This window comes from Nothoprocta perdicaria, unplaced genomic scaffold (genome assembly GCF_003342845.1).
Source record: "Nothoprocta perdicaria isolate Ctin4 unplaced genomic scaffold, notPer1 scaffold_175, whole genome shotgun sequence".
Lineage (NCBI taxonomy): Eukaryota > Metazoa > Chordata > Aves > Tinamiformes > Tinamidae > Nothoprocta > Nothoprocta perdicaria.
In genome coordinates this window covers 1519280-1546480 of record NW_020454927.1, presented here as the reverse complement: position 1 = coordinate 1546480, position 27201 = coordinate 1519280, and the positions used below count along the sequence as shown (strand labels likewise).

At 39.3% G+C, this 27201-nt stretch overlaps 1 protein-coding gene across 1 annotated transcript; it reads left to right on the top strand.

Moving 5' to 3' along the window:
* ARMC1 (armadillo repeat containing 1) lies at positions 1 to 26590 on the top strand. The gene is made up of 6 exons (XM_026036285.1): positions 1 to 196; positions 5535 to 5626; positions 21177 to 21366; positions 25106 to 25222; positions 25334 to 25408; positions 25978 to 26590. The coding sequence occupies exons 1-6, from the start codon at positions 23 to 25 to the stop codon at positions 26167 to 26169; spliced, it is 840 nt and encodes a 279-aa protein (XP_025892070.1). The 5' UTR covers positions 1 to 22; the 3' UTR covers positions 26170 to 26590.
* The last annotated feature ends 611 nt before the right edge of the window (positions 26591 to 27201 follow it).

Sequence of the window (27201 nt, the reverse complement as noted above, 5' to 3'; positions counted from 1 at the left end):
TTCTGCGCGCGCTGCCGCCACGATGAACTCCACGATGAGCGAGGAGCCYGACGCCCTCTCCGTCGTCAACCAGCTCCGCGACCTGGCGGCCGACCCGCTCAACAGACGGGCCATCGTTCAGGATCAGGGCTGCCTGCCCGGCCTCATCCTCTTCTTGGACCATCCTAACCCGCCGGTTGTCCATTCAGCTTTGCTGGTAAGCGCTCTGGAAGTAAATTTGGTATCTCTGTTGGGTGCTTCTAGAGAGGGTTCAGCGGAGGGCAACCAACATGATTAAGGGACTGGAGCATCTCGTATGTGGAGAGAATGAGTGAGTTGGGCCTCTTCTGGAGAAGAGAAGACTGAGAGGGCGTCTGATAACATGTATAAGTTCATGAAGGGGGAATGTAGCGAGGAAGGGGCTAAGCTCTTCTCAGTGGTGRCCAGTGACAGGACAAGGGGTAATGGGCGCAAACTGCAACACAGGCAGTTCCATCTGCATGTGAGGAAGAAGTTCTGTCCTGTGAGGGTGACAGAGCCCTGGCACAGGCTGCCCRGGGAGGTTGTGGAGTCTCCTTCTCTGGAGGTCTTCCAAACCTGCCTGGATGTGACCCTGTGCCCCGTGCTCTGGGTGTCCCKGCTGGAGCAGGAAGGTTGGACTAGATGATCTCTGGAGGTCCCTTCCAACCTTGAGCATTCTGTGATTCTATGATTCTGTGATTCTTGCTACTACCTTTAAGCAGGTAAAGGTTAAAACGTGATTCTATGTTAATACTCTCTATGCAGTTTTTTAAAACATTCATTTCAAAAACTATTTGAAACGTTATTCCTGGAGAATTCTTAGTTGTTTGAAGAGATTAAGCTACTTTTAAATCAATTACCTAATAGATTATTACCTATTAATTTATTTTTATACAACCATTTCACTTTTTACATGGAGGCAGTTAAGCCCTCTTAAATGTTTTTCTTAAAATCACAGTTATGGGGCTTGGCAACTGTATGCAGTCACTTGACTTTGATATGCTGAAAACATCAYAAAATCGTAGCGTAGTCTGTGTTGGAATGGGCCTCCAGAGATCTGGTCTGATCCCCTGCTCTTACAGGTCAGGRCTGTGTCCGGTGGACTCCTGAGCACTTTGAAGGCCTGAAGTTCCGTAATCTCTGTGGATAACCTGTTCCAAGTATCTCTTGTTTAGAAGGACATGTAAAAATCTTTTTTTTTTTTAATGAAATTTTAATTCCATTCTCCCAGTAAGATTTCAAGTTATTACACTTATTTTCTTGGTGTTCTTTTTTCACTTTTATGGCAGTATTGATTTCTCAACAATGTGGAACTAAAGCAGTAGCAAGGAGGTCGTCTTTTAAAACCACTTCACATTATTCTTTATACGCACAAGACTCATCAGAACGATAATTCTTTATTTTTTCTTTTGTTTTACTTTCACAGTAAGGATATTGGTGCATGGCTTTGCCTCAGGTTCTCTCATACTCTTTTTGGCTGAGGGAAAGAGATCTTGTAATCCAGGGTACCTGTTCCTTCTCCATGGTCGTTAGCCATTCTGTAATATTTTACTGGACCACAATGTTCTGAGTATTGTCTTTGTTGTTGCTGAAAGAGTTTCGAGCAGAGGTCTTTGGAGCACGTCACATTCCCTTCTTTCTTACTGCAGTTTCCTTAGATTGTGCTCTTAGAAAAGGATCTTGTCTGGTTGTCGTTGCCTTTTTCTTCCTTGTTTTTTTGGGCAGCTCTCTGCCTCCATGAGGCTAGGCTGTATATGGTATAAAAATTAAACCCTTATGAAAACGACCAACTTTGTTGGATAAATGATGGCAGATCCAGTTTGTGAGATTAAACGGTTCTGGGAATTACACAAGGCAGCTGGGGTCAGAACATCTGGTTGGGAAGGAATGGGAGGCAGATTTGTGTTACTCCTTTTAGTAACAACTTGTGTTTACACCAGATTAAGAATCAGGCTTTGGAGTAGTCCTCGTGGTATCCCAAATCCCAACTCCAGTCAGAAGTGCATCACTTTACTATGAAAATACGTTTGTCTGTCTTGTACTCAGGGTTGTCTTCATGAGTTTTTGAACCTCTTGGGTTATGGGTTGTTTTTTTTTTTTTAATTTATTTAACAACTGGTTCTTTTGGTGTTTTCTATTCTGCTAGGTGCATTTTGTTTGTTTGCTTTGTTCTGGTTTTGTGGTGTTTGTCTTTTGTTTTCTTGTAGCCATTCTATTGTTCAARAAGGTGCTCCCCCCTGAATGGGAATCATTAAAGTGCAGTGAGCTTCCACTGAGAAGTTTGTACCCAATAAAGGGATGTAAAGCATTATCTTAAATGATTTGCTTTAATGTTCTGTGCTGTAACATTATTTATTGTAGCATTCTGTGATTCCAGTAGCCAAATTCATAAGTTGTCTATGACTAGGTCATCTGAAGTCCCTGCTTAACTCTTCTTATTTGCTCTAGGATTCTTCAGGGAGGCTGTCTTCCTCCTCACATCCAGTTTCTGGTTCATTCTGATCAAAAAGTGGCATATTTGCTTCTCCAGTTTTGATTCACTGAGTCCTTTGTGATAGGCTCAAAATGTTAAAAGGCTTTGAATATTTTAAATGGATATCAGAAGTTAATCAGACAAATGTTTCTTAAAGCCGGACAAAGGTTTTCAAAAATAAGACCCTGCAATTTGGGAACTACTTGAGCGTTTCAGTTATAAGACATTAAAGATGTCATTTATCATTAAGATGCACAGCAGTATGTTTATATTTGAGTGTGGAGGTGCTCTTTTAAGTTACAATGTCAAATATAATTATTCTTATGAACTTAAAGCTAATGCAGGTATGTGTATTTGGTTAAAGAGAAGGTGAKCCAGATGCTATGAGAGTGATCTTTTTTGTCCTCACTAGACTTCAGTTCACAACTGGAAATAATCTGACTTTTTTCTAAAAGTTCAGACTAAATTTCCTAAATCTGTCCTGAGAGGGAGGAAAAAATAAGATCTTTTGAAGGTCTTATCAGGAATGCTGAGCAGTCTTGACATTTACATTGTTCAGAAAACCTTGGCCCTAGTTTAGTGAAAACCACATATATGTGTAAAAGATTTATAAATCACAAGTGGAAGAAAAAAATCCTCCTCTTTGTCACTCAGGATGCTGTTCAGAGTGGTGTGTAGTTTTTTGGGTTCTTTTGGTTTGTTTATTTCTTATTTTAGCTTTGTTCAAAAATTACCTTGTTATTAAATTGCCAGATTAGAGGCTAATAAAAATAAGACAAATGTCTTAGCTTGTTGAGAAAACTTTCTCTGCGTGGAACTAGTTCAATGCTCTTGATAATATCTGAGTACAAGCATATATGTTATTTGAGAAAATAAGTACGTAGAAGACRTTATAAACTGGAAGGATCGATACCGATCCTCATCTGGAAACAGCAATACACATAACTGGAGKTAGTGTCATTAAGTCAGATGGTAGCTAGACTTTCTCAAAGGGCAGTGAAATGGTTTTGAATTTCACGTAAAATGTGCTTGAGATGATTTAGGAAGAAAAACAGGTAATTAGTTTTCTATCTTTGAAGGGATTAAGGGTCTCCTTAAAGGATGCAGTGAGCAGCGTGCCTATCCTGGCATTGTTTAGGAGTGAGTGTACTTCTAAGCCCTAATACCACCAAACCTATTGCATAACCCATTGATTTTGTGTACTGTAGGTTTTGGACCTACATGATTGAAGTATAATGCAAAATACGCAGTTGGATGTTCCTTCTGCTCTAGGTGCCACATGCTCTAGGTGACCCTGCATGTGCAGGGAGATTGGACTAGATCATCTCTAAAGGTCCCTTCCAACCTTAACAAATCTGTSATCCTAAGAAAAGGCAAAAGTTTTGAAAATTTGTCCGTCTGCACTGARAATAAAGAGATATCTTATGAAAAGAAATGTTATCTGGAAGAGTGTTATGCTAGGAGGATCATGTGAATTTTGCAGTTAGACTTGATGGTCCTGAAGGTCTTCTCTCCATAATGATTCTAYGATTCTAATACACAGTTGCTGACTGGGGTCAGCAGTGTGAAGTTCTGCAGAAAAGGCTGCCTTGAAAGACAAATCAGTTGGTTGTCAAATAAGTGCAGTGCGAACCCAACCTCCCAGCTTGGTGTTACTTGAGAGATTAAAATGTTAGATGTAAAGTGCTTCTGAGCGTGTGCTTCTTTCACCGTCCTAGTCATGGCCAGGGTGTTGTGACTTTTTTGTTGCATGGTGTTTCCTAGGTAATTTAAAATAAATTTTAGTTCAGTTTGCTTTTGCATCTTAAGTTTAGGAGTTATGAAGAATGAGGTACATATTGCACTATGCAACTTTTTGAGGAAAAACTTAGGAAAAAGTCATGTGAGAAAATGCATTTTAAATATTTCAGCTTCTCAGTCTCTAGTTTTATTAACCTTCCTACCATCTTTCTGCCTTGATCTAGTTTTCCAAAAATAGTCCAGGAGTTTCTAATTTTGGGAGGTACYGAGCTCGCCCTTTTCATTATCAGATGTGGATTTTCTTTCCCTGTGGCCTCTGTTCCATGAGAGAGTATACTCAGAATATTCAGTGCAGTACTGCTTTAACCTTTCCCTGAAAGTGCACAGAATATCATTAATACAATTACAAGAGATGGGAAAGAGAATTTTGATTTGAAATATGTGGTTAGTCCAGACAATCTTCTTCTAGGGATGTCCATGCTTTTCCTAATAGTGAGGAAGTCTCTAGTGGCAGGTAATGACTGAGCTATCTATTTTTTTTTTTTAACAAAATCTTACGCATATAACTTGTTGCTTATATTTTTTCTTTCACTTGAATTTAGTGATGAATAATACAAGTGTTGTAGGTATTCTAAACTTTGTGAACTTTTTCACTKCCAATCCTTCTAATGTTTCAGTTAGTCTTTAACAGTTCCAGTAGCTCTCTGCTTCTGTGAGCAGTAGTGAGCTGTATGTGTGTTTCTGGTCCTGGAAGAGTCCATAGAATTGATAGAATTTATGCTAGAAGCATAGTGTATAAGGAATTATCTTAGATCACAGAAGTGCTGGTTGGAGGGAACTTTAGTCTGGTCACTTAGTCCAAGTGCCTGCTGAAAGTGATCAAGTCAGCAGTTCCTTGGTAAGCCTGGAAACTTTGGAGTTTCTGCAATAATGAAGCTAACAGGATTGCAGAACCTTGTTAGGTCATCTACTGTAGTGCTGCACGGCCCCCAGAGCAGAAAAAGTTCTTTCCTAATGTCTGTCCTGAACTTCCCAAGCTGTAATTTGTGGCTCTTCATCCTTGTTACATTTTCTATTGCTTTTTAGGAAAATTTGGCTTTGTGACCTTCATAAGGGCTTTTCAGGTAGCCGTAAGGAGCTGTTTAAACTTTTGGTGCATTTATGTGTATGTGTGAAATAGATTTAGCCTTAATGTTTACAGTAGATAATAATTTTAAGCTTTTTTACAGGAACTGACATTGTGAAAGTCTTTCAGGTGTGTGCTGATAGGGCTGATAAGAGCCTGGAAATGTGATGTCATTGCTGTGCTTGCCTTTTTTAGGCCCTGCGCTACTTGGCAGAGTGCCGCGCCAACAGAGAGAAGATGAAAAGCGAACTGGGTATGATGCTCAGCTTACAGAATGTAATGCAAAAGTAAGTGTGGGGTGATTGCATTCCTTTCTTCACAAAGTTCTGTGACTGTAAGTAATTAATAGTCTCATTTTATACAATATAGTAATTAAACCTAAACATGTAATAAATGTTCCTTTTAAAGGGGCATGCCTAGCAATGGGAAGTTATTGCCCTTGTTACACCTTTCCCTTTAGGTTCTCTTATTTTCCTCCTTGAATCAGGATGCCTTCAACTAAGTGGAGTTGGTCAGTCTGTCACCTTGGGTGTCTGTTCCCCTCTTTGGGGAGGGAATTGTTCATGTAACACAGTGTTTGCTCCTGCACCCAGCTTTAGTTCTGTGTTGGAGCGTGCCTTGCAGGTGGAGTAGGGATTAGTGAGGTTGGCAGTGGTGTAATTTCTGAGCGTGTTAAATATGATGCTATTTTTGTTGTGCAGTTTGATGAAACTTGAGTCTCGTATGGATACCTGCATRCTAGAGAGGATATGTCTGTGTGCTTACCAGTGAAAGCTCCTATGATGAAGCAAAATAGGTTGTTATTATTATTAGCAAAATATCTTTCAGCATCACTCTGTCCTGWATTTGCTGTTAGGTTGTCAGAAAGAAGGAAAATCTTTTCCAYGCTACAATAACACACTAGTTAGGTKGACTTTTCAGATGTAAAGGATGTACCTTATGGAAGAAGCTACTGCTGCAATGAAAAGCATTTCAGAAAAAAAARTKTWWAAMWYTTTTTTTTTTTTGAATAGCAGAAGTGAAATCCTGTATTAAAGAATAAAGATTTAAGAGCCTCAGTTCTTTTCCTGCCAAATATATAGTACTTGGGGTGAATTGTAACGTGTCATTACCAAGCCTGCAAAAGGACTTATATAAACTTACATTCTTTTATGTCAGTACAGTCAAGCATGTCAATGTTTATTGTAAAGAAAACATCTACCTGAGGATATATTTGGTCACTTTCTTCATCCTCCCCCGTTTTTTTTTTGTTCCCCCCCCTTTTTGGTGCGTGAGTGTCTTTTAAAAATGATAGTTCTGATCTAAAGGTTTGAACACGGAGGTCACATCTTCCTGGTCTAATAAACCCTACATGATAAAGAAAGAAATTAGAAGTCTGCTTACATGCTTCATTAGGTCCACCAGAACTAATAAGATTCTGTAGTGCCATGAAATTTAGCTATGTGTCTAAATATCATCTTGTTATCTATCAGTTATTCCAAACTCAGGGATTTAGAACAAGTGTTTTAGGTCAGAAGGTTAATTTTAATTGACTAAAATTCATAAGTAAACCATTCTGTCAAACTTCATGAATGTAATTTTTTTTTTTTAATGGCAATGTATGTTTGTCTTTTAATAGGTTATATGAAAGTAATGGAATTAAACCGTAGAGTGCTTGGCCTCCTCTTTTAGTAGGAAAGATAGTTCATCTRCAGTTCAAGAGTATAGGTGAAATGAGGTGTCATAAAGTTTTAATGAAACTGTAKCTTTCTAAATTCACCTGAACATTTWGGTGAAGATCTGAAATAGTGATATTTAACCTAAAAACAATTTGACCAAAAGCATTTAAAAGCTCAAATATCTAATCTGGAAATAAGATGAATTATGCACAAGGATACCTGAAATGTAGATAAGTTGTTGCTCACTAATAGCAAAAATAATAAATGTTTAGGCAACATCAAAAGCGTTTGTTTCATAAGAAGTTGCTTTCAGTGTAGATTATGTGCACAAACAGTTTGTTGGAATGGATGACTATTGTGCTATGCAGAAGAAATTACTGGACAGGGGATGCTAGGTTCATTATCAGCCTCTGTAATTTTTCAAATATTACTCAAGAATCAGTCATACTTGGAACTTCATATAAGAAAATTTTATAGAAGGTTCTTGGGTAARCAACATCTTTTCCATGCTTGAATTTTAAGGCTGTGGAGCTCAAACTTGCAGAAGAGAAGAGAGAGATCAGTWGAAATGCTGCTGGTGCTCGTAAATACACAACACGTTAAAACACAAGACTCTGTCATKTGCTTGTCAGGATTTTAGCCTTGAATGTTGACAGAAAATGCTGAAGCTAAGTTTTGAATTGCCTGGAGAAACATGGTAGAAAAGTGCTGAGAAGATGTATAAAAAAGCTTTTTTTCATCACAAATTGCTGTTTTCCTTGGAGAGAGAGGCTACAGAGGATAAAGGAAGGCCATGCATTTTCTGCAAGTTTGCTGTGCAGAATGGAGATTCTACCTTTTAATGTGACTTGAGTTTCCCAGAAAGAATGGTAGTCCCTTGATCTGAAACTGAACAGTAAATAATAAATGCAGAGGTTGTTGCTTTGATGTTCATGATTTCATTCTGGTGTTCTAGTGTTCGTGCCAGTAGCAGCATATCTAGCTGTTGTATCTGATCTAATACCTACCGAGGATTTCCATAGTTTAATTCAAGTTTTTAGAGGAAAGCTTTTGTGGAGTGTTGTAAAAATATGAACGAATCCTCAAATGGGATATGAACTGAGTATTCTGCTTTCCTATTTAATAATACTCGGTTCTTTCTCATGAGATTGAACCCATTAAGGGAGTTGCAGTCATTGATGTTTCAGTCCTCATGCGTACATCATGCCCCTGGTCTGAATCCTGCCTGTCGAGGCTTCTGTAACTTGGCATTTGCTTTCATTGGTTCCACTCTTCCTTTTCCTGTTCATTACTAAAATTTAGCAGACTGTTTTGTGTTGCTGATGAAACAATTTCATGCATTTAAACAGTGAAATGCGATTCATATGTGTAAAGGCTCATCRCAAACTGGATAATTGTCATATAGCTGATGTTTGGCAGCAGGGAACAAACGCATATTGTGCTTATGAAGTCAAGAGTTTGTTTAGAATTCCAGTTCTCTTCTGTTTACAGTTGTGCCCCTCATGAAATTTGAAGGGTTTTCTTCTCATCTTGGGTGGCTTATATTAAGCCTTAAATTTTGTATTAGAAATCTCAAGTATACAGGAGATAAATTTCTTGATGGATTTCTGTGACCTAAATGATCCTAAAAGCTTTTAAATCATTCATGTCACCAGCTGGAAAAGTCAGAGGTAGCCGCTAGGTATGCTTGATTTTCTGTAGCAGCTTGTGGGCACCTCAGACCCAGGCCAAGCACGTTTTTTTTTTTGTTTTGTTTTGTTTTTTGCAAGTACTGTGCAATCAATRGAAGGAAAATCCAGCCCTTATTTAAAAGAACATATTGTCTAAGTAAGTGCTTATCATAATGGTAAGGAAGTACTGCTCCCGTCCAAAGACTGGAAGGGATGAGGTTTAAAATTGATTGCCACTTGATAATTGAATAATAAAGAGTAAATGCTACCATCTGTATTCTGCCACAGAAAATGGGTAGGAAATACTATCTATGAGATATCCAAGTTTAACTTTAATTTTTCAGTCCCTTTGTGTCTCATTCATGAATTATCAGCCTCTTCATATTCTGTTTATTGTAAATATTATAGCTCAATTGTGAAAATCATCTTGTTGTTTAAAGTGATGGTTCTGCTGAGTGCCTATTTGATGCTGCTTTGCACCTGAGGGACCAGGGATGAAATTCAGGTTCACTGTGACAAGTTTTCAGCAGGTGAAATTGCTGGTCTTTGCTAACAGAAGAGTAATAAATTTTAGATTTTCAAAGGGAAGCTTATCAGTGTTAGAGCAGAAATATGAAGTGACATCTCTGAGGGCTACAGAATGGGAAGGTAAAGATGCCTTTTGAGGGATGGGAGGGAGTTGCAGACCAAGCTTGATTCAGAGTATGTAAGACTCTGAGATGCTTCCTTCATATGAAAGATTTCATTCACTTCTGCATTTCATGGGACATCTGAGAAGCTGTTTGGGTTTCATGGAATACTTTGGAAAAATAAATTAATATAAACATGTATCTTGCTGCCTTCTGTGCAGAATCTTTCTGTGCCATAGAAGATTTCTTATGGTTCATCTTCTGTTTATTATTTTCAAGTGAGGCTCAATGCATCTTTTCAGTGTAATAAGCTAGGAGTAATAAGCAAGTTGGAATGAAATCAGCGCTTTAAAATCAGTAGCTGCCCATTCCCAGGTTTTTCCTCTGTCCTGCTTCCTTTGGTGTGTCCCAGCAGGTGAGGTCAGGTAGGCCCTGCCTCCTAAACCTATGTTACCTTAATGATACTATAACTGTTAAATGAAGCCTAGAATTAATATGCAAACTGAAATGCTGATACTTCTACTATCTTGATGCCTAAAAACATGATTACTGTCACAGGCAGGTTTCTGCTGCTGCCTTGCCAGGGACTGAGCCTGTGTGTTGGTGTAAATGGATCCAAAAGGAGAGAAGCTGAGGCCCCGAGTAGATGCAGTGTTTCGGTGTATTCTGGCAGCCATTTACTGTTTAAAAACTGACTTAGTTGCTGGCTTTATGAGTTGTGTGGAGGACTTAATGTGCCCGTATGGACTTTATAAAAGGTTATTAGCAGCTTCTAGAATTAAAATTAATCAGCATTTATGGCCTACAAGGAAATGCACTAATTTGGGTTCYGAGTGAAAGGGACTCTTTGTGGGCAGGAAAGGTCAAAGTTCATATTTTTTTCATAATCTTTGTGAGCATCATAATGGTACTCTTTAAATATAACTAASATGCGTTTAAAAAAACTGAGGAATCAATATCCTAAATGGCTCTTATTATGGAACAGCAAATTAGTGAGAGTAAAATATCAATTACTTAGCTAAAAGAGCTATTCAAGATAGTCTTCCTTTGCCAGGGTGTCAGATTTAACAAGCTGAACTAAATCCAGTGCATTAATCAGCTCTTCCAATTTATTACTTGCCTAAGAAGATTAGGGCAATTAATGTGTTTAATTAGAGTCCCTTGCAGATCTGGTAAAATACATGCAGGCTGTAATTGCTGGCTTCTTACTCAATTTTAATTTTGGGTAGTCTTAATTACTTCATAGTTTTTGAAAATCCAATTATTTGTTGAAATTGGCAAAGTTTAGCTTGATGATGTTGGAAGAACGTCAAGGTACCTCAGGTAGTATTTGCAGAAAATAAAATAGTAGAAGGGAAGAAGTATCACAAGAGCTTTTACCTTCTTTTTTTCTCTTTTTGGTAGTCTGCCATGCTTGTAACCCTCCGTGGGAAAGGAAGGCCAGCTGGGACAAGATGGCAAAGACCATATATTAACTACCAGTAAAGCAAATGGGGCATTTGAAGGGAAACAGGATCACGGAAAAGTTGTTGCAGTGTTGTAACTAGCTGCAAGATAATACTTTGTGTGGAAATTATGGGCAAAATATTCTGTAAGCTGTTCATGTCTACCTTATTTATACATATGTGCTATTCATTGGTATACTTCAATTTTCATATGAAAAGGAGGTAGTTTTTTTATAAATGCCCAAGATTCTGTTGTTCTCTACACTATTAATTTATAATTTTCCTAATCCTTGGTATGTGCTTTTAGCATTAGAATTGAGAAATAACTGAAGTTCAGGAATGAAGGGGCCTGATTCTGTTCTGTGGTATGTTTTGGATTCTAATGTGCTTCTAAATCTGTAAAAAGAAGAGTTTTTTCTTTTCTTTTTCTTTCTTTTTTTCTCTCTCCCCTGGAAAGCGTGAGTATCCTCTCACTTAAATACTCCAGTGAACAGGAGAGTCTAAAAATACAGATTGTTGGTRTGTGTGTGCGTGTGTTTTTAGACACACCATGTTATGTGTTTTAAATGGCCAGTTGAGCCTCCTAGCGTGTGGAGGAGGGGGACGTGTCCGGGTCTGGGCGTTACGTGTGTGTAGGCTGGGGAGGAAGGCCAAGGGAGGAGGAGGAGGATGGGCTCCGTGCCACGGGCTGTCTACATCACTGAGGCATCTGCGGCAGATTCTTTCTTGTCCTTCTTGCTTGACAAATTAATGAAAGTTCAGAATTCAGCACAATGGARCCATTTTTTAGAAACATGTTCTTTGTCTTCTTTTTTAATCATTGTGGTGGTTTTAGCACGCAMAGCTTGTAGGAAGTCATGATGTCAACAGAGATGTGAGCACAGACTCAAATGGCAACAATAAATAAAATATACAAGGCACCTGGTGACCAAGTGATGTAAAACTCTATCTGTATAGTATTAGTTGTAACTATTAGTTGTTACCCAGTAGACTTATTGGAAAAATCTTAATGATTTTTGTGAGACTTTTTACAAAATAAATTGTAGAAGTCTGGAAAGTTGAAGTTTGGTTTTCAGAGCAATCCAGGGCAGTTGCCAGGGCAGTTGCCTTCTAATATACAATCGGTATATTAGAAGTTTCTCTTTTGTCTCTTTGATAGAAATACTTCATTTTGTTTGTATTTACTGAATTCCAAATTATCCATCTGACAAACTGGGAAGTGACAAAGAACATGAGTGTGAATTCAGCTCTTTTTAGCAATCATTTACATAACATAAGACTCTAAGTCTGGCTAAAAACCTTTTAAAAAATCACGGCCTCTAGCTGGCTTATGATGACTGGCTTAATATATGATATAAAGCACTRCTAGTTTCATGCCCTGTTACCTAGCCACAGAGGTGTCTAACTTTTACAATGGTGATTAATGTACAGTATCTGAAAAGCCATATGTTACCAAATTGTAGGCTCCTAAGCTTGGAAAGGAATGTTCAGTACCAGGCACTGAGTAAATGGGCATTAACCTGGTGTGGGCTTTTTGGCAGAAAGGGCAGCAGTCATTGTAATGGCTTTGGGTGCTTGGCTGATGTGTTTAAATATGAAGAAATCAGTTTAGAAATTAGGAGTTAGGAGCTTTCCGTGAAAACAAGAAATGTTGTGAAGCAAAAACAGAAGTTCTTGCAGAATGAGAAAAGTAGATTTTGAAGCACTGTAGAAAGCACATGAAATATATAATAAAAATACATATTTGAAAGCCTCTGTTTTCATTGTGCTTGTCGCTTTTTTTTGGTCCCATCTTTATTTCTAAATATTTTATCTGCATATTTTAGAAGTCTGTAAGTGTGAACATAATTTTGTAAATTGTTTTTTTAATTCCTGTTTTTCTGCAGGCCTTTTTATTGGATATAAATAAAGTGATATGCAGACAGGGTGACCCAATAATTCTGATATGTTAAAGTGAACATAATATATAATCCACATTGGCATTTATCTAATTGCTGACTGTGTGGTGAGGAAAAAAACCAACGTACTGCCATGTGTCATGCTGAGCTTAGTGTATCCAGACCCAGGTGAGGAGGCCTGCAGAAAGCAGCCCTCTGTATGGCCTCCTTTCCCCCTCTGTGGTGGGGCCCTGTGCTGAGAAGGGAGGGAGAAGAGTTTATGTGGATTAGCAGAAGATTCGGGGATAGTGATGGGAACACAGGGTGCCTTTAACACTCAGTAAACCTGGCAGCCTGTGCATGTCGAAAGCGTTAGAGAAATAGTGACCTTCCCTACTGTTCAGTTTGTGGGAAGGTGTGCTGAGCTAGGGTCTTTCCAGATACCCTGCCTCTTTCTGACAGCTTGCTAAAATACAGAACAAAGAAGGCTCAAGATGCTTAAAAAGAAGAAAGGGAAGAAGAAATGATATTCTGAAGTGTTTCATAGCTGTGAAGGTGCAGCAGGGCAGTRCTGCAGCCCAGAGTCGTTTGCCTGTGAGCAGGGAGTACCTGGACCCTCCGCGCTGAGGTTCCATCTGCATGTGAGGAGGAACTTCTTCCCTGTGAGGGTGCCAGAGCCCTGGCACAGGCTGCCCAGGGAGGCTGTGGAGTCTCCTTCTCTGGAGGTCTTCCAAACCCGCCTGGATGCCGCCCTGTGCCCCGTGCTCTGGGTGCCCCTGCTGGAGCAGGAAGGTTGAACTAGATGATCTCTGGAGCTCCCTTCCAACCTTGAAGATTCTGTGATTCTGTAATTTTTCTTGCCCTTTGTCAAATGCTGTTYAGGCAAGGAACACAGAGAGGGGCTGCTGTGATTAGGATTTGCACAGTCTCCTGTGGGCGTTACAGGTAATAAGTGGGGTGCAGGGAAATGCTTTGAAAAAATAGGTGTTATGATGCGTTCTTCATAAGCAGTGTCTGAATGAGACTGTTACCCCAGAAGAAGATGAATTTTATTCTAGAAGGAAAGATGTTATTCTGMATTAAAACTATAAAAAATAGTTTTATAATAATAAATAGTAATTAAACTATTAATTTTGTTATGAATTAGAAGTATATTTTGTGTGGGGAGATTTCTGTATGTGACTGTTCTGCAATACATGTTACAGAACACCATGTTCTGCAGGGTGTTTGTCAGGTTTTCAATGTCAGAAGCACTGTGTAATAACTTGGAACAAATTAAAATTATTATCCTATATTCTGTAACGTGCAGTACTTAATATTAATGTGTACTTGATAATTAAAACATTATTCTTTAAGTGTTGGCACGTGCTGCACCCTGTGTTGTATGAGTGGCTAGCAGTGAAGCTGCAAATTCTGGCTTGGTTTAAAAAGAAAAAATCATCACCAGCAAGCAGTTCAGGAGTATAGGAACAAGCTGTCTAAATAGCAGTGCTTTTAAATCTGTCTGCTTCAAATCTTTGCCGAATCAATCAATATCAATCAATATTATAATTAATATCARTCAATATTATCAATATCAGCCAAATCAGCTGATAATATCAGCTATTAAGCTTCTCTATAGGTGAACCTGTACAGGTTAAATCTGCATCTTGTGTTCTGCTGCAGGTTGATTTTGTAGCTTACTTCCAAGTGTTCACACTGATAGAAGTAGGTGAGGTTAKGAAAACTTTCTCTGTAAGCTTGGAAATTGTTTTTCATTCCCCTCTGTCAGCTTTTAGGAAAATAAACCGATGAAGATTGCTACTCAAAACCGAAATAACCTGTTTCCTTGAAGACATGCAAGGTTTTCCCTGACAATAGTGATAAATTATCACCCTACAGGATGATGTGGTATAATTAGTGGTATCGTAATGATGATAATTCGAGCAGTGGTGTTCAGTTTCCCTAAAGATTTTAGGAGTAACTTCAGTACAGAACCTCATTCAAGTCTGCCTGCTACTGCTTTACAGCTGGGAGGAACTGGGCCTGTGGTTCCTGTGTTTGGTGCCTGCCCCTGCAGAGGACTGAAGGGAGTTATTACCCTTCTGATTGTTTCCAGCCCCAGTGAGATTCGTTGGAGCTAAATAATGATCATGGTTTCTGCCACATAAATACATTAAGTGATTACTGTTCATTAGCAGGCAAGATGTTGGAACTAGCTACTGTGAAGTTCACCGTCGAGCTTCTCTGTTAGGCAGGCTCTTGTCTAGCAAATGCTGCTGAAACCTCCGAGCTTAGTTGAGTAGCAGGGCTTGGTGATGTGTCTTTGCATTTTTCTCTTCTTTTTCTTTTTTTTGCTTCTTCTCCTCCTTTCATATAGAGARTATGTCCATATGGTAGATACCAAGCTGTGGAGGATCAAAAGTTGCTCTTCCGTTTAGCATATAAATAGCAAGAGTTAAACCCAATAGGRTGAATAGCTGTGATGAGCATATGGCACATGTTCAAAGCTGTTAACCCGGGCTTCGGAGTTGGTTCCTTCCTAGTGATCACAGGACAATAGAAAGAAGCAGGGAAGTGCTCCCCACGCTRGATAATCAGTTTGTTTCCTTAAATATTTAAGACTCTATCATAAGCACTAACTTGATAGAAATTAATGGAGTTGTCCTGTAATTTTTGCTTAGTTTGACAATATATTTTATACTTATTTTTTTTTTTAGTGGTCCTGAAAGCATCCAACATTTATATTTGTTTTAAATTTATAAGGTTTTTAAGCACTAGGATTTAATATTTATGTCAGTGAGTAGGAACTAGTAATTAGTAGCAGTGAAACATCCAATTATTGCTCATAATTTCATCTTTTTTTTTTTTTTTTGGTATTGGAAAAAAATCAACTTCTTGACATCAGATTTTTCTCTTCTGTTTTTCAAACTTTCCTTAATTTACTATCTCCCATTCAAATCATCAATGCTCATGTGAGTCAAGACGGGAAGATGCATCAAGGGTTTGGCTTCTTGCAGATCTGGAAAACTTTTTAGAAAATTCTCTCTGACTTTTTATTGTTAGTTTGATAAACTGAGCTTGGAGTAAAGAACGGCGCCCGTAGCCTGTGCCTGGTGSCTTTGGGAGGGCTGTCGCCCAAGCCACGAGCTTTCGTGTGTGTTCCTCACTGATYCAGTGAGGAACAAAGCTTGGCTTTGGGATGTAGGGATTCGTGGTAGAGGAGTTTAGCACGTGGCACTAAACTTGCACATCCATATGCRTTTGGTTGCCTTTTTTCTCATATTCTGTGTATCTATTGATTCTTTTCCCCATGATCAACCCACTGTTGCACTGATGTGTTGTTTCTGGCAAAGATCTTCCTATCTGTATCCTTGAGGATTTAGACTTCTTCCTTTTAAGAAAGCAATAATCTTTTTTGTGTCAGCCACTGTAAAGTGTTACCTGGTCTTTCCTGGTTTTTTGGGACTAGAGAGTAGTCCCAAAAAAGTCACAACTGAGGAGGTGATGAGGTGACCCCTCAGAAAACTGAGAATAAAACTGACAATAAAACATCACCGTGTCTGTGAGGAAAGTGTGCACTAAATGATGCCTTTTTTTGACCCCCCCCCCCACCACCCCTTTATTTTTTTGCGGTGCCTAACTTGCCCCTTAACAGAGTCAGGAGACCAACCACATGTTTCTGGGCCCAGCATTTCGTGGGATGCCCTGCAAGCTCACGAGAAAGCCTCTTTTTTGGAGAGGGAGCGAGAATTTTGCCCTGGCGCTGGAGCCAGAATAAAGAGCCAGATCAGATAACTGTCTTGAAACAGATTGCATTTTCTGTAAGGCTCTGCTCTTTCTTTGGGCTTGTCATTCATGCTCAAAGTTTTCATCAAAATCGTGTCAATCACTGGGGCTCCATCTAGAGTCAAAGAGTGGTGATTTTTTCCCCTTGTAGAATATAGCTTTTTTTTTGCAGCTCACTGCTCTTTTTAGCTGCTGCTAGAGACAATTTTTATCTTTCAAAATATAAAGAATGAACTTCAAATGAAAYTGGTCACCCAGAAATAAATATCTTAAAGGCTGTGAGGTTATGGTTGATATGAGAATGAATTTGTTGGACTTCTTAAAAACTGTAATTCAGTCAAATAATAAATCTCTGTTACAGATATACTTTATGTTTCCTGATTCAACCTCATTTGCTCCAAAGTGTGTTTAGATAAAATTCTTCCCACTCCACAAAGTTCTTGCTTGGGCAGGAAGAATGTTTTGCATTCGAGCCTTTGATCCATTAGGCCGCCTCTAACTTGCCTAAGACTTTTATGTTTGCATGTGAAATTTGAGTTGTTTTTGCTTCACGTCAGCATGGACACTAGTCTGGGATTCGGTTAAAATCTTCTCAAATAAATGAGCTACCCCCCTTAGCCTGGGTAAGGAAGATAATTCTACTTCATTTATTTGTTAGACTTGSGAAATGTTGTTTTGTGTATTTGGCTTAATCTTCACTTCATAGTTGCCATATCAAACTTTAATTTTTTTTTTAATAGTTCTGTTCTTTGCTGTTTTTTTCCTCTAGGTGGATTCCTGAGAAATTTCAAAGGAATTTCTGAGATGGTTGTAAGCCATGCAATGAATGTACAAATTCATATAACACCCTATATGTGAAAGTGGTAGCTGCAAATGTAGTGTTCTTGTATACCTATATCCTGCTTATAGCTGTTTGCATCTTAGGGGAGTTGTCTTTTTGCAGGGGTTTCCAAGACTTCTGCAGGAAATTAGCAGCAGCTTTTTCTTATTTATCCCGGCATGAAACTTTATTTATCCAGGTATGAAACTGTCTTTACAAGTTGACATTTTTCTTGCCTATATCGACACCTTGAGCTGTGTTTGAAATGACTTGAGATTTAAATGTTTGTGTGGATGTTCCTGTGTGATCTGTTTGGTCATATACTAAGTATATAGTACCATTATTGAATTAATCTCCTTTTTTCATGTTTTTACTTAAGGGAGAAAACTTAGAGCAATGATTTCCTAAAGTAAGTGTTGAAGTACTAACCTGAATTGATAACATTTTGTAAGAAATGTCCTGGTCAATACAATAGCTTGTAGTCCCTATATTTAGTGAGTTCAATAGCTTTTTCTCTGACTGCTACTGCTAAAATYGGCCTATAAGGTAAGGTGCAAATGTCTGAAATACAAAAAGGCAAATTGTTTTTCATGACTTTGAGAGAAAGGCCACTGTTTTTCATTTTCTCCATGCCCTTAGTCTGTGATGCCATTCGGTAAAGGACTTAAGGAGTGAGCATTGAATAATAGAAGTCTAAGTGTGAGAATAAGTAAGTTTGAGGCAAATTAGAAAATAAAGTTACACAGCTGCTTACATTTCAGACGTTTGAGATTATCAAGTGTATTAGAGTTATATAAACTGGCATGCCAAACTTTGCGAAGCGATACATGAGTGAAAGAGTTGGCAAGAGAGTTAAAAGCATTTTTAAGTTACTTATRTAAAAGTCCAGTTTCCAAAATAAGTCGTATTCTGTTTTGGTTGTGTGGTGGGTTATATAAGCGTTTGCCTTTCCTATGAATGTGCGTAACTGAATACGTGTGGCAAGATTTATTCCCTTTCACACATAGGCAAAAATAGATACCTGCAAGTAGATAAAACTGGATATCCGGTTTGARCTTGCCTAATCACAGAATGGTTGAGGTTGGAAGGGATCTCTGGAGACCATGTAGTCCAACCTCCCTGCACATGCAGGGACACCCAGAGCACGGGGCACAGGGCGGCATCCAGGYGGGTTTGGAGACCTCCAGAGAAGGAGACTCCACAGCCTCYCTGGGCAGCCTGTGCCAGGGCTCTGGCACCCTCACTGTTAGGAAATTTTTCCTTAAGTCCCTGCGGAACTTTTGGTCAATTTCTAATTATGTGTTCAGTGGATAAAGTTGTTATCTTCTTACGGTGCGGGCTGGGTAAACTGAGCAAATACATCCAAATGCGGCTTGATTATAGAATTGAGACTGAGCTTCGTTGTTGAAATTAAGGCACACGAATGTCCTTTTTGCTGGAACCTGGAATGTTGTTGAATCTCTGATGAGCGAAGGTGGCCTCTGATTTGAACCTCCTGCCTTTAGCTTACAATTCATTAGAAACACACTAATGAGATGCCATTATAATGTGTTTGTTTATGTGTCTCTGTTCAGGTAACATGTGTTAGCACCCATGGGTGCTGCAAAGGGAATGCGGTACCTTGGGCTGGGTTAGGCTTGCACCTTTCCAGAGGGAGATTTRTACACAGGCACACACAGGCACACATACACACACACATACCCCGCTATGAAATATGACATATAGATATATATGTGTGTTATATCCATGTATATGGAAATAATGTGCATATAATATTTTAGTCTTATATACAACAGAGTTTTTGTGTGTGTACATTCATATGTATGTTGTACCTTGCATAAAGATGATGAAAATTAAACCTTGGAGTTTCTGATAGGCATCTTCTGAATCTTGAAGTAGCGTCAGATGTTTCCAGTTCTTGGCTTGTTGTTAACCATAAATTACTATTTCCCTGGAAGCCACTTTGTGGATCCACCTTCTCTGGTGATAACATCTTAGGCCCATGTTGAACCAGCCTGGCCTCAAACCAGGCAGCTCTCTACTACCCTGCTGGTGGCCAAAGGCCACCAAGGCTGGACAGGTTGCAACAGCGTCTGAAGTTACTGAAGCCGGTTCATTACAGAGGCCTCTCTGGCCTCTCTTCTCTTAMCACTTTTCTTATTTCACTCAGCAAAAATCCACCTCGAGGGTTTGGGGTTTTTTTTGAACTTCCTCTATTTGACTGTATTCTGCTTGCACTTTATTGTTTTATCTTTACCAGTATAGTACACAAGGAACAGTCAGTGTTGAACATCCTTTTGGTGTTAGAATAGAGAGCATTTATTTAAACTCACTTATAACCCGGACGCTATTCCATTCCTATTAGAGTTGTTGGGGCCCTTTGTCTAGCTGCTGTATGAATTTGTTTAATGAAAGAGCTACAGTTTAATGCAAAACTTGTATTCTCTCCTTTTCTCTCATTTTTTGAAATTGTAGAAGGCTTTTTTGTGGGCAGGTGTGTGCTTGTGGGAGCACGTGTTGGCTTGTTTGCTGTGGTTTTTGAACAAGTTACTGGTAGTACTGTAGTATTGCAGTACTTGAGAAGAYGGCTTTGGCTTACACCTTTTATTAGAGATTGATTTGCAATCTGATAATCTTATATACTGATTATTCTTTCCCTTACAGTCTAGTTTCTCTGTTTCATGWTGTTCCTTTTATTACATAAAAAATGTCTCTTGGAAGGAGAGTCCCTTGAACAATGCAAGATTAAAATCTTGAGTTTGTCTTTTTTTTTTTTAATGTAGAGGATTTACTGGTGTTACCACTTGTAACTTAATGGCAGGCTATAAAAATCTGGTATTTGGAAAAATAAGCTAGTCTGAATTCTGCAAGTGTGTGTATATTTATGCATTTATCCATATTTGTTTTGGAATAACTTGGAATATTTATATCAAGAGCATAGTTAGGTTTTTACTTTCAAATGAGCAGTGGATAGTACAGGTTTGAATAGTGCAGTACGTATTACTATTAATCTTTAAACTGCTAGCTAAGATTTTGGGAGCATAAAACATGTATGAAATTCACTGTTGGTTTTGCATGTTGTGCATCGTACTTGCAGTCATATTGACAATGTTGATTTTGAATTTTTTTTTGTATTACTGGCTAGCATTGTTCTAAATGCATTTTATTTCTCACATGTCTTTCCCAAATGTGTGTATTTTTCGATATTTGTTTGTATTTTTGATTAAGCATAAGGAATAAATACATATTGTCTACTATCTATAGTTTTTCATCTTGAAAAGAACACTAGCCTATAGTTGTGACCATAACTTATAGTCCAACTGGAAATGGAGATAGCCTTTGGATTCTGTAAGAAAATCTGACRTTCTGCTCTGCTGTTGATCCTGGATACCTTCAAAAAAGAAAGTAGTTTGAAAAATCAGTTTTACAGAGGAATGGATTATCTGCATGACAAAAGTCAAAAAACGGGAAATCTTTTTTAGAACGTGTTACTGTAGCTTGTGGATTTGATTATGATGCTGTTTGAATTTAAACAGGTCAGGTGAATAAATGAAATATGGAAAAGGAAATATCCCTTCAAATTTTTTTAAAGAAATGTATAGCACCCATTACAGATGGTTTGGGCCCCCTAGTTGGTGTGCTKCCTTTTAGTAGGTGAAAATAAAAATGACTGTGTTCTTTTATATGAAACATAAATGATGGAACAGCTGCTTCCGGAYACAAACATAGCCCAGAGACTCTGGTTTCAGCTAGAAATGAGTGCCGAGTTTTGGCTCAGTAGTCAGTACACTGATACCAGTGGGGAAATTTATTTGTATATTTTTTAAAGGAACCTTTTAATATTTTTTGCTACCTATTTGCTATATAGTTCTGCAAGAATGGAGTATTCCTGTACGGGAATGTGAGTGGCTGCTTTTAGGACTAATGTAAATCTCCATCCTTACTGATCTCAGTGCTCCTTTTCCTTCAGGACTACTACACCAGGCGAGACCAAGCTTCTGGCTTCGGAGGTCTACGACATCCTGCAGTCTTCCAGCCTGTCAGACATGGACAATATGAACGAGATGAACTATCGCCGCCGGAAAGCGCAGTTTTTCCTGGGCAGCACAAATAAACGGGCCAAGACGGTGGTTTTACACATAGATGGCCTTGATGATTCGGTAAGGAAATGCCCCTGTAAAGGGAGGCAGGCTGTGCTCAGGTGTGTCTGTGTCTCTGCACACACAGGTCATGTGGGGGCTCCTTGGGTAGCATTCCCGCTTGTCAGCAGCTTCTGGGAATCACAGTTTGAAGCACAGTCTATGCATGACATCTTGCAGAAACTAACCTCGCTCAGAAAGTCTAAAGAAGGTTTTTTAAGGCACTTTCCTTGATGACTGTGATATTATTCTATAAACAGTTCTTCTCCCATCTCCCAATTCTCTTTCTTTCCCGTTTCAAGAAGGAACAGAATAAAAAAGGTACCTTCAGCAGCTTCACTTAGTGATATTGTATGATTATATGTGTATTATTTAAAGCTGTTTCCTTTTAGTTGCAAGAGATTCCAGACACTTTTTTATTTAATAATTATTCTAAATTAGAAATACAGTCTTTATTTTGGTGTTTTCTTGTTAAGTTTTTTTTTTTTAACAGTTGCTTTTTGCTGCATCTTTTCATTGTCCGTGAGATCTTTTCTACTGTAGTGACCAGAATGGCATTTGAGTTAATGAGGTCTCACTGAGTCTTTATGTAATGTCAGAATAACTTCTACAGATTTATCTACCATACCCCTGTAGATAACACCCCAGGGCCACGTTTGCCTTTTTACGGCTGCCAAACAGCATGTAGCCTGTTTAAGCGCGTTACCCACAAGTGCCCTCCGGACTCTGTATCTTCAGTTTTGAGCCCATTTTAACTGATCAAACCTGATCCTTTGCTTTGTGGGTCTACGTTTTGCCAAGTAAGCGYGTCCGCGAGCCCGGCCTATCACCCGCGCAGCCGTCGGCCTGCACGGTTCATTCCTTTAGATGGAACAGGCTGCTCTAGCTCACTTGGTGCAAAGTAAATATTTTTTACAGTTCTGGCCTTCCACCATTCGCTCCGTGGAGGCAGGCAGCGTTTTGTCAACATGACTGGGTTTTGTACTCTGGGTTTTATTTATTTTAATGCAGTCCACTTGGTTGTCTCCCGATAGGAGTTTTAGGCTCTCATYGGTTTACTTTTCACAGGTCTCTTGAGCAAAAATTTCATTCAGTTTTACTTGACTTTTTCWTATGTTTCTTGACAAATAGAGCTTTTCCCGAACCCACGGAATTTCTTTCAAGTGTCAAGGCAATGGTGATCACTGCTTTTCAGGGGGAAAAAAGCCCAGGACACTTCAGTATTCAGAYCCAGAGAGCAAAGCTGCAGGAGTCGGCAGTTGCCTGGAGCAGAGCAGCGTGTTTTCTTAGCTCGCTGTTGAAGAAAAGGGAAATCTGGCTGTGTGCTGGCTGGAGACAGCTAGTGTACATAGCTTTGTGTTTCATTAGATGATTAAAGAAAAGCTAGTGATATTCCAGGTGCCCACGATTACCCAGCAGTTAAACAGCCGTATAATGGTGTTTTAAATACCAGGATAAGTTGGATCCAGGAGGATGATGAAGGCTGTGAATAATAAAAGCACGTTAGTATCATGCAACATTTTATTCCCAACTAGCAAGGACTATGAGGTTATGCAGATGTGTGGTAGAAGGCAAAATAAGCAAAGGYTGAGTGGAGAATACTGTGATTTCAGTTTAGCTGCTCCTCCTCATCTGGATTTGAAACACACAAGCAACAAAAGCACTCATTGGGAATAATTGCAAATGCTAAAAGTGTTCGTRGATTTTGAGACCTCAAATAATAGATATTAATCATCCTAGGAAAGAAAGGGGGAAGGTTGGTGATTGTTAAGTGTATAGTAGGATGTTTATATATTAAGAAGAAATTACCAAAGCTGCTGCTAAGCTCAGAAGGGGGGTTGGGGTGATGAATCAAAGTGGGGGAGGAGAGGAAAAAAAAGACAACAAGCAAACAAAAAACCCAAGGTAGCACCTCRGGAGTCCGGCTATTGTTGTCCTCCTGAGTAAAATTTCTAGTCCATTTTAGCAGGATTTGGTAGGGTTYAGGAGTGTAGCTCAGCTGGAAGCCACAACCTGTGCTGACACCTAGCAGCGTTTGATCCACTTTTGAGGAAAGTGAGCTGGGCATCTGTAGGGAAACCAAGGGGGTACTTTGGTTTCTAGTAGTTTTCTTGCTGCCYGGTCAGCTCTGAATGATAATTCTGAAGAGTGAGAACAGCCATTGCTCAGATTATTTGGAAGCAAAAAGTATGAGTCCTACATCACGTGTTCACCAACTTCTAATGTAAAAYGCGTGCAAGAAAATAAGCTTCTAAGTTTCACTGTGGCCAGGCTTCAGGAGCCCTCTTTAGATAAGTATCTCGCCGTGTATTGCTAGGGTTTGTGCTCTACTGCCATGATTAGGCATATTTTGCAGAGGATATTTGTACAACTAGATTAGAGGCTGAGGGGCTCCCAGCTTTTTAAGGAATTTGCTTGGTAAGCTGTGTGCTAGAGACACGAGTCACCCGTTTGGGACCACTCTTAAGCCTTCCTGTTAAGTTAGTGCTKTCTCTGCTGCGGGAAACAGAGGCACCTGGCATCTTGGAGTGAACAGCCAGGATCTATCACAGACCTGCTGCACACCCACACAATCCCAAATTCTTTAGGCTAATAAGCTGTGGATGTGGGGCTGCTTAYGTTGGAGGCTCATTTTGGCTTTCAGTTGCCGTTTCAGTTAGACACATATTGTATTTGCATCAGACGTTTCGTGTGTATAAGAAATGTAGCCCATCTGATGGTGATTTTTTTTTTTAACTCTCAAAAACGTTGATTGTTTCAATGCATAAGCATACATGAATTGTTTCAGTACATGTGTTGGACAACAGACTGCTTCAGATAGTTGTTCCAGGTGCTGAGGGCTTTACTTTTTGTACACGCTGCTGTCTTTGTCCCAAGTACTGACCAATAATTATTTGATAATTAGCATTAGTATGCTTATTACTAATACTGAGCTAAATAACTTACTATTGAAAACCTTGCAGAAACCTGCAACAGCAGTTAAATGAGATGCCTAGTTAGTTTGAACCTGTGACTTGTCATATTTTCTGGTACAATGCRTCTTTTGTTTTTACTCACCTTTGTGCTAGCAGTTTCTACAATTATATTTTGTTACAACTATCGTGTCATGCAAATACTAAAAGAAAAAGTATTAAAGCACTCTAGGATAATGTAGAACAGCTGTAACTAGTGCAGGTCAGTGTGATGTTAGTGCACAGTAGGAGATGTCACTTGCTTTAAACGTAACGTTGTGGTTTATCTGCACGCATTTTCCCCTTGAAGTAAGAGCCGAGCTGATGCTGGGATGTCCAGGAGCTGCCACAGAGGAAGCAGCTGAAGGATAGAACAGCTGCTTTGATGCATTCCGTCAGTATGAATACAAGGTGTCTGATAAATAGCAACTTAAACACTAACTGTTCATCAATGAGCACTTCAGTCAATCAGAACTTAACCACAGGGGACTGTTTAGCTGATCATACGGAGAAAAACATTCTTTGCTTTTCAGCACTTTTCTCTGATTATTTACAGTTGAATCCATCCCTGTTTCACTTCTAAAATGTAAGCATTTTTTTTAAGAATTCTTCAGTAGCAGTAGAGTTTATTTGTTCACAAAAAAATAAATGTAACCTGTCCTGGTTTTGCTTTTGCAATCGCTGTTGAGTAACCACCTGCCTTTAGACATGCAGGAATTCCCTAAATTCCYTATCCCTAATTCACTAATTACCAGTGTTCTTGCATGTATCTCATGTCTTTGTGTTTTCTCTTTTTCCCTTTTCCTCAGTCTCGAAGGAATCTTTGTGAAGAGGCCTTGTTGAAAATTAAAGGTGTTATTAGTTTTACTTTTCAAATGGCTGTTCAAAGATGCGTGGTCCGAATTCGCTCCGACTTGAAAGCAGAGGTAGGTACTGAATAACTCTGGATTTCCTGTGCATTGCAGTTCTGTGACACTAAGAAGCTTTTATGGGTTGTGTGTTTTGTTTCCTCCTGCGTGTTCTTCCCCTTGTTACAGGCTTTGGCAACAGCAATAGCGTCGACCAAGGTCATGAAGGCACAGCAAGTTGTGAAAAGCGAAAGCGGAGAGGAGGTAGGATGGGGCTCCTCCCAGAGGGTCATTGATTTAGGGTGGCTGGGTCTGCAATATCAGCACAACCGTGGCCATAATATTTAATGCCAGACAACGTGTTTTTTTTTTTTTTTTTTAATTTGGGAGTATTATATATGCAGAATAGGGAAAGAATATCTTGTATATCCATAGAGCAGTTTAACAGAACTGATCATTGAACCCTTTAAAAGAAGGGCAAAAGCAAAGTAATTATTTCCCTCCTTGACCTCAGGCTCTCCTGATCTGGACAGGATGGTCTCCTTTCTGGCGGGAGTTACTGAAGTGCTTCCGTTTCATATCCTCAGTGAAAGAACTTTTTTTTTTTTCTTAAGCTCCTTTCATATTAAAGCCAAACTTTRCTTGTGCCAATTCTAAGTGTAATAGATTCCAGATATATAACAGGGCCTTTTTAGCTACTCAGCTTATATGTGTGGGGGCAAGAAATCTTGGAGCATGCATGCCTATCATCTGAAAGTGTCTGTGTGTGTAATTTTCGCTCACTCTTTCCAGTTACAACATCTGACATCTTCTTCATCTGTTGCATTTATCAGATGCTGGTTCCGTTCCAAGACACGCCGGTCGAAGTAGAGCAGAATACAGATCTACCTGAGTATTTACCAGAGGATGAAAGCCCCAGCAAGGAGCAGGATAAAGCCGTGTCTCGTGTTGGGTCGCACCCCGAGGGTGCTGCGAGCTGGCTCAGCACAGCAGCAAACTTTTTATCCCGATCTTTCTACTGGTGACTTGTGTTTGGTGTTAAAAGACTGTGTGAACCAACAGGGGGGCCAGTTTTCCATCGGTGTGGTGAACTGCCAAGTGCAATTTGCAATAAGTTACCCCAGCATTTTAGGTTACGCAAATGTATGCTGCATTTTACATTTTATTGGACATTTACCCTGATAGGGCAGGGSTCAAAGAACAGAGGCCTCCAATCAAGTTGTCCTTTCATCTGTTTTTCATGTCGATTTTTATTGCTTCACTTTTTAAAAATGGGTCCACTGTTGTATACCAAACATTTACACGTCCAGAGCTTTAAGTTTGACTTCACATGAAACACATGGTAGGGAAGATGCATTCAACTCAACTCTCAGGGCCTCTGTGAAAGAAAATTCTTAATAGCTCTAGTTGTGCATTACTCAAAATGCCTTTTTTTATTTCTACATCACTTGAACCTGATGCTACTTAATTTAATTTTCTAGACATTGACTACAGAGAAAAACATATTCTGCCACTTTTTTGCCTTTATTTTTGCCAACCATGTTCACAGATTGAGCATGACCTGTTCCCCTCTTGCTATTAAAATAGAATCACTACAGACCTGAAATTTACATCCCTTTTCTGCATATTGAATTTTTTTCCAGCTTGCCCTTAACCACTGGAGTGTTAGGAAATAAGGGATTGAACAAATACGTGTACATATAGTGTACAGCAAATAAACTAGGACATATTTGTAATGATGGCTGTGACTGACTCGTGTATATAAGTAATAAATACCACTGGCTGCTACTGAGGTGAGTGAGGARGGCGGTAGCCGAGAAGCTGTGGTCTGGTGTGGCAGCCCTGTCCTCGCGGCCGGAGGGCCCTTGGCCGTAGTCACCTCAGAGACGGCGTTTGCTGTTAGCAAACGCTGACTGCAACTTGATGAACTTGAAGAATAAAGCAGAATGAATGCCTCTTGCCACAGTGCCACTGTCATAATTTGTGACTTTAACCCTTCTTATGTTTTTACCTGATAGAAATCTGCTGTGTAGTTACAGCCCCCTCCCTTATAGCTT